Source organism: Carica papaya, chromosome 2 (assembly GCF_054855325.1).
Source record: "Carica papaya isolate Zhongbai chromosome 2, ASM5485532v1, whole genome shotgun sequence".
Classification (NCBI taxonomy): domain Eukaryota; kingdom Viridiplantae; phylum Streptophyta; class Magnoliopsida; order Brassicales; family Caricaceae; genus Carica; species Carica papaya.
The window spans coordinates 22654044-22669478 of record NC_142310.1 but is presented as its reverse complement, the minus strand read 5'-3'; the positions used below and the strand labels follow the sequence as shown (position 1 = coordinate 22669478).

Genomic DNA, 15435 nt, shown 5'->3' with positions numbered 1-15435 from the left:
TTCTCGTGATTTGTATCCAAGAGGCAATTATAAATTGAGAAATTGGATTATGAAATTACGAAACATAATTTAGGAATTGGCTCACTATTTCCAATTTAATAAGTATGAGAAAAAGATCCATGGATAAAGAGAAAAAACATAAAGAAGTATCGTTAATTTCTTCATGCTCGTTCCAAGTTCGAAGTACCATTTGTACAAATAAGAATCCCCTTCGTTACATGATTTCTTCTTCATATAGATAGATATAGGATCTATGGGGCAATTACTTAGAAGTACATTTTGTGCAACAGCCCTTCCTATCTGATAGAAAAGGATCCCATGATCCTGAACCGATCTTACCTGGGATCGCAAATCCCAAGTTTGTCTATGAAGAGCAGATCTAATTGTATTAGTGTCTATAATTGATTTCTTCTGTGTAATACTAATCGATAGGGCCTCATTGGTAAGTGCTACAAGATCTCGTGCATTGGAACCCATAGTTATGGACTCGAATCCATTAGTATGGAACATTTTCTTTTCCAAGTGAAATCCCCTAGTATATGAAAGAGTGAAAAAGTGATTTCGTTGTTGTGGAATAAGAAGCCTTCGTATCTTAATGCATGTATTTAATTTATTCGGGGCTATTAGAGCGGGATCCACTTTTTTGGGAATATGAGTCGAAGCAATAACAAGAATATTTCTAGTGGAACATCTTTCACAATCCCTGGAGAGAGAGTTCACTAATAGACCGAGGGATAAGTAATTCGACTCATTCACGTCCAGATCATGAATGTTTGGAATCCATATTATGCAAGGAGACATTGCTTTTTCTAATTCGAATTGAAGGGTGTTTTGTATACAATAAATTGAGGCAAAATGGCTATTAAACGATAACTTTAGTTTACTAGAGGGATCGACATATTATATTGTTTTAGCTCGGTGGAAACAAAACACTTTTCCTAAGGATTCTATTAAATAAAAATAGAGAACGAAGTAACTAGAAAGATTGTTATACTCCCCCTCTTCTAGAGGGATCATCTAGAAATCAAATTGTTCTGAATTGAATGCATCCAGAATCCTGAATACTGAATCCTGAATCCAGACAAAAAAGCTAACATAGATGTTATGGATCAATTTTTTCAAATGAACGATTTGAAGACCTATTGATTCTAACAACTGATTGCACAGTTGATCGTTCGGACCTTTCAATTCATAGATGTGGATCTCAGACCTATGAATGGGGATATTCTCGAAACTCACAAAGAAAAAAGGAAGTGAGTTAGACAAAAAGAGAAGTAACTTGGACAAAAAAAGAAGTAACTTGGACAAAAAGAAACGAAGTGACTTAGACAAATCTTTTTTGTCAATAACCTCAGACCAATCAATCGAATATTGATTAATACGTAATCGATCGAACACTACTTGAAAACGGCTCTTCTGCTCAGAAACGAAATGTTCCAAATGCTCCTGGAAATTCTTGCTCCCATTGGACCATTTGTATCTATATGCATTAGGATCCCGATTTATGGATCTCTCGGTTCGAGAAAGAAAAATAAGAGGATCGAACCATTTCTTCTGACTCGTTTTTAAATTCGATAAATGTTGGTTGATCGTATATTTCATTATAGTTCTATGATTCAGAGTATCATTTCCTATTTGATCCCTTTGAATTCCATATTCGAAGTTGCGATCGGATCTATTCATTAAAAAGAATCGATTCAATACATTTCTTATGTACCCATAGGTGCTATATTGGATTTGAATCAGATTTCGGATCAATCTATATTGATTGACTGCCTCCATTATGTTGTTGCTAGCAAATACCACTCTTTTTGGTTTTGGATCTTCCAAATCATTCCCGCAGGAGATCCAGACCCATTTTTTTCTGATCCTTCGATAAAAAGATTCATTTTCTTCATAAAAAATAGGAGGTAGAACCAATAAAGATTTCTTTTTCGATTCATCCCTGGAGTTGAATACCTCATTCAAGAATTGTTTTTGATCCAATCCGTAGGAATCAATAGAAAAGGCAAATCCCTTATGATACACCAGATCCGGCTCGGTTATTGATAGAGTGAATAGATCTGCCATTTCTTGAAATCTCTCTTCTGATTCAAAATCGTGGTGTAACGTGGATCCCCCCCTGTTCCGGTCATGGAATATCTAATTGTTGGTATGAAAAAAGAAATTTCTAATATGAAAGACTCAACTCTTCTTACACATGCATTTTAAAAAACTCTTTTCTAGTTTATTTAATTTCTCGAAATTATAGAAATCGCTTCATTTATTGGTGTCAAAATAAATAGGATATGTGGTATAAAAATAGAGAATCTATTCTCTTTTTTCCAAAAATAAAGATAAGATCTTGGAGATTGTGTAATGCTTACTCTCAAACTCTTTGTTTACACCGTAGTGATATTCTTTGTTTCTCTCTTCATCTTTGGATTCCTATCTAATGATCCAGGACGTAATCCTGGACGTGAAGAATAAAAAAATAAGGGTTTTCTTGCTTTTTTTCTATATTGATTTTTAGAAATGTTATAATCTTATTAGAATTTGATCTATTCCACATCATCAAAAAAGGAAACGGAAAGAGAGGGATTCGAACCCTCGGTACGAATAACTCGTACAACGGATTAGCAATCCGACGCTTTAGTCCACTCAGCCATCTCTCCTAATTGAAAAGGGGTAATTACTATGTTACATTACACAAAAAGTAATGCTTAAAAAAAAAAAAGGGAAAGCCCTTCTTTACTTTTTTATACTTTACTTTTTTTTGTATAGATTATTATTTTAATATTATATTATATATATATAACTTTTATCAGCAATTCCATTTCGATATAGGTATAGAAAAAGCTCGAAAGAGATATATCAAATAAAAATATAAAAAAGAAGAATATTTCTTTGATTTCGTCTCGTCAAAAAGGGTCTTTTTTTATTTCCATAGCCTGGCCTGGCAGTACCCAGCCGAGCCTTTTTTTTTGTACAATGAATGATAGAAAAAATGATTCATTTGATTTGAAAAAAAAAATGGGCTTGGTATTGGAGTGAAACAAGAATCAGAAGCATAAGAATAAGAATAAGAAGGACAGGAAATTTCTCGTTGAGTTACGTACTTACTTAAAAACAAATAAACCTCAGTTCCAAGAACTCATATCCTCTACCAAGACATTCACTGAGGAAGCAGAAACCATTTTGAAAGAAGCTATTCAGGAACAAATTGAACGTTTTCTACTTCAAGAATAATTCTAAATAAAATAAATAAATAAATAAAAGAAACGAAATTGATCATTCTTTAATTTAATTTAAATTCATTTCATTTTTTACTTGAATTTAATATTTAATATAATAATTAATAATTATTCATAATATAAGTTTCTAAGTATAGAAAATAAGTATATACTATATATAACATAAGCAAATACAACATAAGTAAGCATCTCTTATTCATCAGATCATTCAAAATTTCTTTCTTAACTTTCTTAACCTTAACATAGAAATATATATAAAATATATATATTTTATATATGGATATGGAAATAAATTGCGTCCAATAGGATTTGAACCTATACCAAAGGTTAATAACTAAATAACTGAAATGAGTCCTCTTTTACTAATTTCATTAGGTTTGTTGACAAAACATGTCAATGCTCAAATTTTCGGGATTTTTTCTGATTCTATTTTGATTACGCCGGATTACCTTGTTCGACAAAAAGTCCATTTTGATACAATAATCGCATTGTAGCGGGTATAGTTTAGTGGTAAAAGTGTGATTCGTTCTATTAACCCCCTTAATAGTTAAGGGGTCTTTTGGTTTGATTCATCTTACGATCAAAAACTTTATTTCTTAAAAGGATTTAATCCTTTACCTTTCAATAAAAGATTCGAGGAAGAATATACATTCTCGTGATTTGTATCCAAGAGGCAATTATAAATTGAGAAATTGGATTATGAAATTACGAAACATAATTTAGGAATTGGCTCACTATTTCCAATTTAATAAGTATGAGAAAAAGAGCCCACTTGAAGTACGGTACCAATAGTTACAACCTTTACTTCTCTATTATATTGCTCAATACGTTCACGGATAATATTACTAATTTCGTCGGCTCTAATGGTTACCATGAGTATTTCCTAATTCTTTTTTTGAAGCAAAAAAAATAATGCCTATAGTAAAAAAGGGTAAAGGACTAATCAGTTATTTCTTTCATCGCCCCAAACATACCAATATTAGCATTAATGGTGCGTAAATGTAACTTGTTACTCAAACAACTATTCAGAGTTCCTATAGCTCATTGTAAAGCTTGTTGGAAAACCCGTTGTCGGACTTGATTAATCGCTCTTTGTTGTTCAAACTGAATGGTTTCATTTTTGTAATTTTCTAATTGTTCCAAAGTCTTAGAAGTTGAATTAATCAAATTCCATTTTTCTCGTTCTATCTCAGAGTATCCATTCACTCGAAACTGTTCCGCCTCCATTTCCACTTTGCGTAAGCGAGCCCGGGCTTTTTCTAACTGTTCAATGGCCCCATCCCGTAGTTCTTCTGAATTTCGAATAGTATTCAAGATCCTCTGTTTTCGATTATCTAATAAATCACTTAATGAAAGTAGATTATCTTTACATTCATTTCAAAAAATTTCATGACCCCTTCCCGAACCAAACATGAATCTTTCGATTCATTTGGCTCTCACGCTCAATTACTTCAAAATTTCTTATGGGAGTTTCATTCCCATGTCTTTTTTTTTTTTTAATGTAATGAGCCTATCCTCTCCCTCTCTTCTCTATTCATATTCAAAAAAAAATATCGAATATGATCACTAATCCAAGACGGGAATATTCGGAGGATTCTTCTGACCAACCAAAAATAGATAATTGTCAGCAAAGTTGTTTTTTTTCTTCAAATCCAAAGAATTCTTCTTACTTTATACTTAGGTCATCAATTCAGCATTCGAAAAAAAAAAATTCGAAAGGGTGTTTGAAATACCCATTTTTCCATTTCCAATAAAAAAGGGGGGCTCAAATCATTTTATCGACATGAGTGTTTTATATCGAAAAAAAAATTCTAACTATTCGTTTTGAAATTTTTTCTGTATTAACTATAGTAGTAGAAAGAGTACCATGCTGCATCTGGACTTCAAACGGTTTAGCTTTAACCATGTTAATGATCCCAGATTTTTTATTTTTGGTTAATAGAAAATCAAAGTAAAGTAGATTTACCAATGAATCACGAAATGCTATGGTTCTTAAATTTGATTTTTTTGAATTTATTCAGAAGTAATTCGCGGGATCGTGCACCCTTTTCTTTCCTAGTTCTAGCGAATGCAACTGGTTGGATCCAGCCTATTCTTGAAATAAACAACTCGCACACACTCCCTTTCCAAAAAAGATCAATACACCAAGGACTACACTTAGATTTATTGGATTTGTTGCTAAAATATCGGTATTAAACCCGAAACTCCCGGCGGATGGCCAGTGACCCAAGTCAGTATTCTCTATACTATCGCAAACTCAGTTAGAAAATTATAATGACCAGCTTATGTGGAATTTGAGAAAACGAAGGGATTTCCCAATGAAGAACTTTCACAAGCATTTGACTAGGAGGGAAGGGAATGATTATGATCTCTTTATGAAAAAACAGATATGGAAGAGAAGGCTTCCCCAAGTGTAGCTTTTTTTGCTAGGGAGGCGAGTAAGAATAGTATATTAACTATCAATAAGTTGATGTGGAGAGGTAAAATTATTGTTAATCGATGTTACTTGTGTAAAGGGATGTGGAATCCTATAATTACATTCTAATGTGGTGCCCGGTGATTTATAACATATGGATTATGGTGTATAGTCTCCTCGGGATCAATTGGGTAATTGCAGGCTCAGTGAAGGATGAATTATGGGCTTGGGTGGATTTATGTAAAAAGATAACCTATTTGTTTTTAATTTCTCTATCTATCTTTTGATTGTTTGGAAGGAAAGAAATATTAGAGCTTTTGAGATTATTGAAAAAGAGATGATTAGTATCAAGGATAGATAGTTTCATGTTTTTGGTAATATGATCTTGGGTCATGACATGAATCGGTTCGAAGATTTTGGGCACATTATTGATCAGTTAATTGAATTATAAATATTTTTATATATGGGTAGTACTCCCTTTAGTGCCTTTGTGAATAATACTTCTATATAATTTTATTTCAAAAAAAAAATAGTGTCACTATGACATTCCCAAGCAAAATAGCCAAGTTTATGACAATTATAGACTTTTCATACCTCCTTCCATTTGAATTTTGATAGTAGCCTTGTACTCTTCCTCTTGCTTCTCCACATCCTCCTAGTGATGGTTGGCTTCTTTTTGATTGTTTGAATAATCTTTCATTGACTCTTCCTCACCCACTATGGCTAAGACCACTTCCTCTTCCTCATCCATGTCCTTTAAATTGACTCTTTTCTCCTCCATCATTTTTTAAAATAGCCTTAGATTTAGGAACTTGTTCCAATGACATTTCTTGTCTTCTCTTAATCTTTTCTTCATATGCTTATAGAGAACACTTTAGTTCTTTAATGGTCATTGAGTCTAGATCTGTTGACCCTTCAACAATACACATTACATAATCAAACTTGGAAATTAAAAATGAAGAATCTTCTCCACTACATGTACATCTTCTATCTTGTCTCCATATCTCTTTAATTGATTCATAATTGCCTTCTCCCTTGAACATCCCAAGACTAATTTGAATCCTTCATCCTTAAAAGCTTCAAATTCTCTTTTTAGTAATTGAAGTTTCACCTTCTTCACTTTTTCTACACCTTTGCGAGATTTTTCTAGAATTTTCTAAGATTCCTTTAAAGTGGTAGCATCTATCACTTTCTTGACATTTAATCATTTAAATATTGATGGATGAGAATGATGGCTTGTTGATCTTTCTTTCTTGGACTTGGACAAAGCTTCCTTCTCATTTGGAGATAAATCTTCTTCATATTGAGGCTTCTCATAGCCTTTATCTACAACCTCTCACACATCTTGAGAGTCAAGTAAAACTTTTATGCATAGACACCATCTCTCATAATTCTCCTTTGTGAGACGAGAGAACTAGAAAGAAACTGCATTGTTAGTCATCTCTCAATTTTTTCACACTCTTCTCTCAATTCTAAGGAATTTGGCTCAAAAACCACTTTGTTAGAGAAATAAAAAACTAAAGAAACTTATATGAAGAGAACTTTTCCCTGACATGCTTTCAAATGCAAAAGACAAGGGGGTATTTATAGGTACAAAAACAAACAAAGCAAGAATTTAAATTATTCCTAATTAATGGGGCATACCCAAAAGACATTTCTAAATAATTACTGTACTCCATAAAACTACTTAGTTGCTAGGAATTCTAATAAACATAAAAATTTCATAACCTACATGCATCCTAAGGGTCAGATAATAATTTCAAATTATAATTTCTAACATAGACATTTTAATCTGTAAATAGTGAATCACATAGTTTCCTAACATTTGGTTTTCATATAATTGAGAACAATCTCTTAGCATTTTAAACAACAAGAAAAAAAAAAAAATTGTCATGTGGTTTACAGTGAGCCTAGTGCTTTGGAAGATCAATTTCATCAGGCATTATTCTATTTCTACATTTCAGTATACAAGCTTGACTGCTTAAGGGAATTTATGTCTTTTGAAGTGAAATTGTACATTGCAATCCATAGTCAAGATGAAATTTCTACTGGAGAGAATTATAAAATAAAATCAATACAACAGATATACCAATGATGACTGGAAAAGCTGTCACTAAGTACAGTGCTCCATAACCCTGAAAAAGATCAACTTCCCTGGTTACAACAACTAATAATGCAAAAAAATGAAGTTTAAAAAAGTAAGTAAGAAAGAAAAGCTCTATGCAAATTAATTTTTACTTATAGAAATATAAATTAAAAGCATCTTTCGGATCCTACAGGGCAAACTGTATCTCTATGTTTCTCTCAAAGGAATGGTGATGAATGTGATCTCACAGTTGAGTGAAAAAATTTTGAACAAATAACTAGAGTAGAGTTACAATGGTGTTTTTTGGCTTCTTGTTTAACATCTATGTTCAAACTAATTTTATAAGGAAAAGCTATTTGTCTCCCATAAATACTAAGCATTTTCGTCTCACTGGTAAAATGAATTATTAATAAAACAAAGCGGGGTGCAAATTTAAATTGGAGGACCTTGGAATAACAGTACACAATTTTATATATTAAGTTAAACAAAATCCATTACTTTAGAAGAACGATAAACATTTCAGCAATAAACTAAGCAAAAAATTATTCATTCTACAATCTTGTGGAACACAATAATTGTAAAAGATATTGCATAAGACATTTGGCCAGTGAAATCACTCCATTTACATCTAAAATTGTTCAACAAGGGTCTAGCTCTCTGCGATCTATTAAAAATTTTAGATGTACCTTCCTTAAACCTTTGAAAAAGATTTTTTTTTTGGGTGATAAATGGCATTCAAGAAACTCACATCTAAACAATGATTTTAAAACTGTACTAACTGGAAGAAGAGATAAAAAAAATAGCTGGAATATATAAAGGGCAAAGGCAGCAGCATAAAAATAGGTCCATTTCAGAAGTAGAGAAAATGAAATAGGATATGATACCAATAAAAGATATAATTGTTAAATTGAAAGCAATCAAATGAACAAACCACAGCTGGAGGAACTTCTGCTTCATCGCTGGCAGTGTCATCATCATCAATTTCAGCAGCTGAATCCCAATCGATATTGAGTCTCTTAGCAGCTACTTCAGGATTTACTCCTGTGTCTGTCGCTTTTGCATACAATGATTTACTTCGTTTTTTCTTTGGGACTTCCACCTGTTCAAGGTCAACGTGTTCTCTTTATGTTGATGAGGATGGTCCTTAGTCATTACGGAAATAGAAAACAAATGATGAAAAATGAAACAAGCAAGAAAAGTTGCAATTATTGTAAAAAACATAAAGTAAAAAACAGCCAACTCAAGATGCAGTAAGCTTTTCAGAACGAGTACAGGGAAGTTTGAAATATGATCTAGGAAAATACTACAAAATCTCCCCAAGAAGCTACTAAGCATCAGTGATACCATCTACTCAGTTTTTGACAACACCTCTAAATTGGGCCATTGCATCATTTCCTCAGCTAGCATCCGCAGAGCAACACGATCTTCTGGAACTTTTCCTTCATTGACCTGGTTAATAGGGAATATACTGTTAATCAAAGTGTTGAACTCCATCTCCTCCATAATTAAAATTTTGAAGTGTTCCCAATCTTTAAGAAAAGATCTCAAATACCCATTTGCCAATGCATATGGATGATACTCGACCATCTTTTATAAAATATAATTTATGCTTTACATCTAAAATATGTTCAAATATTCCCTAAAATACTCACATATTGGATGTGTTACCGAATGTATGGTATGTTTAGAATCACAAATGGACAGCAAATGGCTATGGTAAAAGTTTACATGTCCAAGATGATGAAAGCTATACATTGCATATAATATAATGGAGGAGCAGAATTGAGGTAACTAACCCATAGTTGACAGGGGAAAATAACTTAAAGCATCTACCTATATGAGCAGAAAATACATAATTGTACCTCTGATGTGAATGAATTAAGAGAGATCAATGTATATGAAAAGCATGCATAAACCTGAAAACCAGAATTTCATATTTTCAGAAATCTGTAAAGAAGTGACAGGTAGAAGAATCTTAGATTAGTTTATGTACTTCTTTAACTAACTCATTGGTCCACTAGTAATACACAAAATGATACTAGGAAATTATTGCTGCAGTGGATAAACCTAGGAGGAGAAGCAAACAAAATACACAATACATCCTGATGTCCCCAACCCTATATATGATTGATGATAGTATGAATTTAACTCTTGGCATCGCAAAACAAAATCTTCATATGTGCCAACAATTGTATCATCCAGCCAATTCCGGGCAGTCAAACTAGGGCTCTTCATAGACTAACATCACCATTTTTTTAGGGGTTGATTTGAAGCAACTAATTCCACAGAAAAGGTGGAAGTTGTTTGCAAATTTTAATTTTCATACTTGCAGTTTTCAAACATAGAAGTTCAATTTCAAAGAAATTTTGAGTGGAGTTAAAACAATACATTTCAAATTCATCGAAATTAATGAACTTTAAAAATGAATTATGGAGATTCAGAAGAGCAATAAATACATTTGAGTACAAATAAAAACTAACAAATGCAACTGAACTAAAAATTTAGTACAAAAAATGCATTGAGTTCCATGAAATATTTAGTAAATTCATGATTTATTTAGAACATAAGAACTCATTTATAAATCATTCCATGTAGAATTCATTGGACAGTAAAATGAACTCTACATGGCCTTTTCGGTTTTTTTTTAATCTTTGGCACAAAAAAAAAAAAAAAAACCATAAGTCAAATTGATGCGACCTTGTGTTCATTTATGGATAATTTAGTTGAAAAAGGACTAGATAAAAATAGTTTAAACTTTTGAAATGTATGGAGCTGCTGGAAGACAAAGCTTATAGAGTTGTGAAAAGAAAGGAAAGAGTCACCTGCTCTAAAGCTTCTGCTAAATCGTCTCTGGTTGGCGCATCAGGATCCTCAATTCCTAGTAATCTTCGTCTCTCAACTTCTCTGGGATCCTCAATCATTACGGTGAGTTTAACCTTAAAAATTGGAACAAATAGAATTACGATACTTGATCAAACAAATATAGAAAGGAGTAAGTGACATTCCAACCTCGCTGAAGAGCATGTCCCTATTTTTCCTAAGTAGCTCCAAGATCTACGCATATAAAGACACAAAGCTTAACGATTCATTATTATGAAAAAATTGGGTAAGCAAGAAATTCATTTTTAATAAACAAAAGAACGAACTTTTTGGATTTGGCGAACATATTCAAGGTCTAGGAGGTCAGGTTCTTGCTGCTGCTGCGGCTGTTGATTTTGGGAAGGTGAGGAGGTGGGTAGTTGTGTTTCTGTAAGATCCTCCTTCCCAACCCGTACAGTTTTTCCTCTGGTTTTCCTCCTTTGAATTATGGTCTGGCTTTTATCACTCAGAGCTAGAAATAAGCATGAATGGGTGCGACGAAAGGAGGATTGGGTTGCAGCAGGTGAAAGTGGCAGTTGACACAGTTGAAGTGCTGTCATTTCTCCTACTGTCTGCTCAATTCCACAGCTCCAGCATCTCTTTCCTCCTCAATCACCTGCAAATTTCTTATTTTTGTGGAAACCAAAAACATGCAATAACTTGCGTGAACTTTGATTTTCGTGGTTAAGAACGAACGGTGATTATCTTCTTGAAGAACTGAGAAAAACCAATAAGAAAGCCAACCTTTGTAAAGACAAGCAGAGGTTTTAGACCCGAAAATTTTGGGCTTCAACCAAAACTTAATTCAAACATATAAGCCCAATCGAAGACAGAGTCCAACCCGTGAATCCTTTCTACAGTTTATTCTCTATATAGACCCCTTCCCACTACATTCCACAGTAGTAACAGAATTCAACGGTTCCCACTTCTGTAAGGTTTCGCCAAATCAAACCTTGGTATCTTCTTTCTTTCTTCAAGAAACTGCTCTTCTTTTTTACTCCCTTCAGTTTATGAATCTCACCATTTTTCTTTGTGTATCTTTCAAAAATCTTTCCGGCATATAGTTTCTGTGTGGTTCTGATGATGAATTACTTTCTTTTTGTCATTTCACTTTAGCATTAACTCTCTCTCTCTCTCTCACTCTGTCTTTTTTAATTCATAACCAGCTGCCAAGAAAACAAGAAAAACTATCATGTCAAAGGCGATCATTTGTGCTTCCTCACCACCAGCATCACAAGGTGCTGTAGCAGTCATGGAGGCAAAGAATAAGGATAAAGAATCAGTGGACAAAATGCTTGCCAAGTTCATTGCTACAAGCAGGGCTAAAGATTCAGAATCTTCAGAACATTTTATGGAGTCACCATTCTTTATTGACTTAATAAGGGCTGTATGGGATTTCGGGTCTCCTTTTCAACTGCCAGACCGTGAAATTCTGGAAACTCGCTTGATTCCACAAGTGGAGAAAGAAGTGGAGGAGTATTTCCAAGATTTGAAGCACTCTTTAAACAAAAGTGGTTGCACCATAACGACTTACATAAAGAAGTTTAGGTCATGGTACGAGATATTTAGAGGCATAAGAGTGTATACACCCCAAGGGATATTTCTGTGGCCTGACGTTTACCCTCAAACTCAAAGGAGCCAAGCTTTACCTTGGGATTCAGAAAAGTGTTAGGTACGGGATCTCAAAGGACAGCTTGATGCCATTGATCCTGCAAATATTGTTCAGTTCTTGGCTCATGAGAAAGTTACTCAATCTATGGTGAATCTTTTCAATGAACAACATCCATGGGTGACTGTCATCAGCAAATGTGCTGCTGGGGTTCTTGGGAAACTTTTAGTGAGCATATTCCAAGTTGGTTTTGTGCGGAATATGGTGAAATCTGCGATGGCTGATGCCAAATTCATAGACAAATATTACGAGCCCAAGATTGTTTGCATTCCACTGGATATGAGCAAATTCAAGAACTTGGACGCCATTGTTGGGTGCTTGAATCATACGCAATGGGATGCTGAGCTGTCCAAAAATTGCAAGCGGATTCTGGGTGTTGAAATCACTTATCGGGAGTTGAACAAGCACTGCAACCCATCCAAGTATTAGTGATCATGTGTTGGAATATGAAGACAAAGAAGCTGCTATTTTCATTAACTTCGGGATTCATTGCAAGGATTTCTGGAGTGGATTGAAAAGGTTACAGATGATTTTATGCCCGCTATTTCAAGCTGTGTCTGCTACTTTCAGTGGACAGTCCAGGTTTGGGATACTTATACTAACTGTTGGAGAAGACGGAGTCTAGCCTTGCTGAATACAATGAGGACAAAAATACACTTGATTCTGCTCATTACCAAATCATATGGGAATTGTTTTCTGAAGCCAAAAAAGACAATCTTTCCAATTCATGAAACTGCAGCTTTTCTTAACCCATCTAACTTGCTTGCTCAGAAATTCAAGGAAGCTGATCTCCAATTTAATCGGATTAAGCAATTTATATCCAACCTCATTTTCTCTATTGATGTGAAGCAGAAGGCTTGTATCTCACAACTGATACAGTACCAGTCCATGGACCCAACTCTATTCACAGACACTACAATAGCGATGGCAAAATTATCCCATCCCAATAAGTATTAACAAACAACATTTACTTTAATTGTTAGCAAGGTATAATGTTGATAATGTTGAGTTGATTTGCAGGAATTTGGTGGGAGAAATGTGGTGATTGCTTTCCTGAATTGCAGAAGCAAGCGACTCGAATAGTGAGCCATGGTTGTACTTTCATTTGCTGTCATGAGTTGGATGATAAGAAAAATGTATGGGGCTGGAGAATGGTGATGATGGAGAGCTGGAAAGCATTTGAAAGACGGGCTTTGAATCCTATTGATGTGGAGAAACTTGATGGAATTGAATGGACAGACCCAGAAGATCTTTTAGGCTGCTACTCAAGTTTTGATTATGAGTAGTCTCTCAGGCCTTATGCCCTTCTGATATCTCAGTTTGATTCTGCTTCCTCAGCAAAGAATCCTTTATTGTTCGAATTGTGGTTCGGTCGGTGATGTTTCTTCTTCTTTGTTCTATCTTTTCAGAAAAGGAAATATAGGAGTCAGTCTGATGATGTTGAAATTGTTTGTGGATTTCTTGTATACTCATGGCCTGTATATATGATATGATCATATTGCATTTGCTGCTCCATCCTCATATATTCCTAATCTTCATGGGTGAACCAAATTTCTTCTATTCACCACTGTATACTCTCTATCTCTTCAACCTGAAACGCGGCATTTTAATTATCATATTTTTACCAACAACTTTTTCCCTGCTTCAATGATTTGGAAGTTAGAGGTTTAATACCTAGAATTGAATCTCTTAGTAATGAGCTGTATAAAAAAACCTAATAGTGTTAGAAATATCTTCACCCAAAATAATCTAAAGGATTGTGAATTAAGTTAAAATGATCATACATTGTGTGATAAGTTGTACAAGGGGTGATTTAATTCATTAAGAATCACACCTTTAATACTTTGACTTAAAAATTTTGATTTATTAATAAGTTTTATTATTTTTGAAAAATATTTAAGATTTTATCTTATTTTAACACTCATAACTTCCTTTTCAAGTAAGATAAATACCATCTTTTAAAAATATGTTACCAAAGAGTAATGATGTTTATCAATTAAGGAGGAATCAATATGTTTATTAAGTAAGTTTAGTTAAAGACATTCCTCCTTATGAAGGATCATATTGGCGTGATGTTTTTCACTAAATGTTATTTACGATTAATTTTGAAGTTTTTAAAAATATTTACAACTTTGTCTTAAGAAATAAGCAAATTCTTTTTAGATATCATTTTATTTAAATATGTACTAAAATAAAAAAGATAATCAATAATAGTATTTACCAACAGAAAAAGGATATTACAAGTTATAGTATTTTTTAATATGAGATTTTGCTTCTTTGGACTATATAGAAGTCATTTCTTTCACTAAAAAATAATTTTGATGTGTAATTAAAAGTTTTAACACATATAAGCTTAAGAAATTTTTCAGGATCCAAACACAAACATTTCTAATGCTTTAAAAAGAATTAATGGTTTTCATAGAGAGGACATGTTAATTTAAATCTGACAAAGATCTAATGAGAAATCATCAAACAGTATGAGTCAGTCCCTCATTTGACTTCCAATTAAATAAGAAATGAGAAAATTCTTAAGCTCATTTAAATTAGGGAAAAAACTCAGGAAATAGGTCCCTATCCTACCTCATTCCATCCTACTTTACTCACTTCATGTATATAATAATATATTTTTATTCTTTTATATATGCACGTAATGTTTTTGTAATACTCGAGCTCCAAAATTTATTCCGAAATTAATTTTTTAAAAAAATAAAAATAAATTTATGTAAATATAATTTTTAAATTTTTGAATTTTTATTTAATGTGAAAATTAGAAAAAAATAGGTGGATGATGAAATTGAAAATAATTTTAGAAAAAGAGGTAAAAATTTAGGTTTTGGATGTATTTTTAAAAGAAAAATCGAAAATTCGGAGTCAAAACGCAATTTAGGAAAAATATACCACGCAGGATCGCCCAATAAGCAGTCACGAGGAACCGGAGCGCCCCACGTGGTAAGACACATTGACTCGATACCACACGGAAGGCCACGCTGGCAATCCGCATACCCGCGATCGAACGATCCGGATTTGTTCCCATCCGCATGGACGGTCCAGATCCATTCGCTCTTCAGCGCAATCGGACGATTGCGATTAAACACAATAAACGGTTCAGATTTGTTCCATCTTTAAATGCGATCGTACGGTACATATCAAATCGCGATCAACGGTTCATATT

The 15435-nt window shown here is 33.4% G+C and overlaps 1 protein-coding gene and 1 non-coding gene across 2 annotated transcripts; both read right to left on the bottom strand.

The window, feature by feature from the left end:
* Window positions 1-2566: 2566 nt before the first annotated feature.
* Window positions 2567-2654, bottom strand: TRNAS-GCU (transfer RNA serine (anticodon GCU)). The gene has a single exon. It is a non-coding gene; the product is annotated as a tRNA-Ser (tRNA).
* A 4912-nt stretch (window positions 2655-7566) lies between these two features.
* Window positions 7567-11294, bottom strand: CEST (death domain associated protein). Its single transcript, XM_022045938.2, has 6 exons — window positions 10882-11294; window positions 10745-10789; window positions 10558-10671; window positions 9104-9184; window positions 8667-8834; window positions 7567-7784 (listed from the first exon to the last, which is right to left on the bottom strand). Exons 1-6 carry the CDS (start codon window positions 11152-11154, stop codon window positions 7695-7697), a joined length of 771 nt encoding a protein of 256 aa, XP_021901630.1. The 5' UTR covers window positions 11155-11294; the 3' UTR covers window positions 7567-7694.
* Window positions 11295-15435: the final 4141 nt, after the last annotated feature.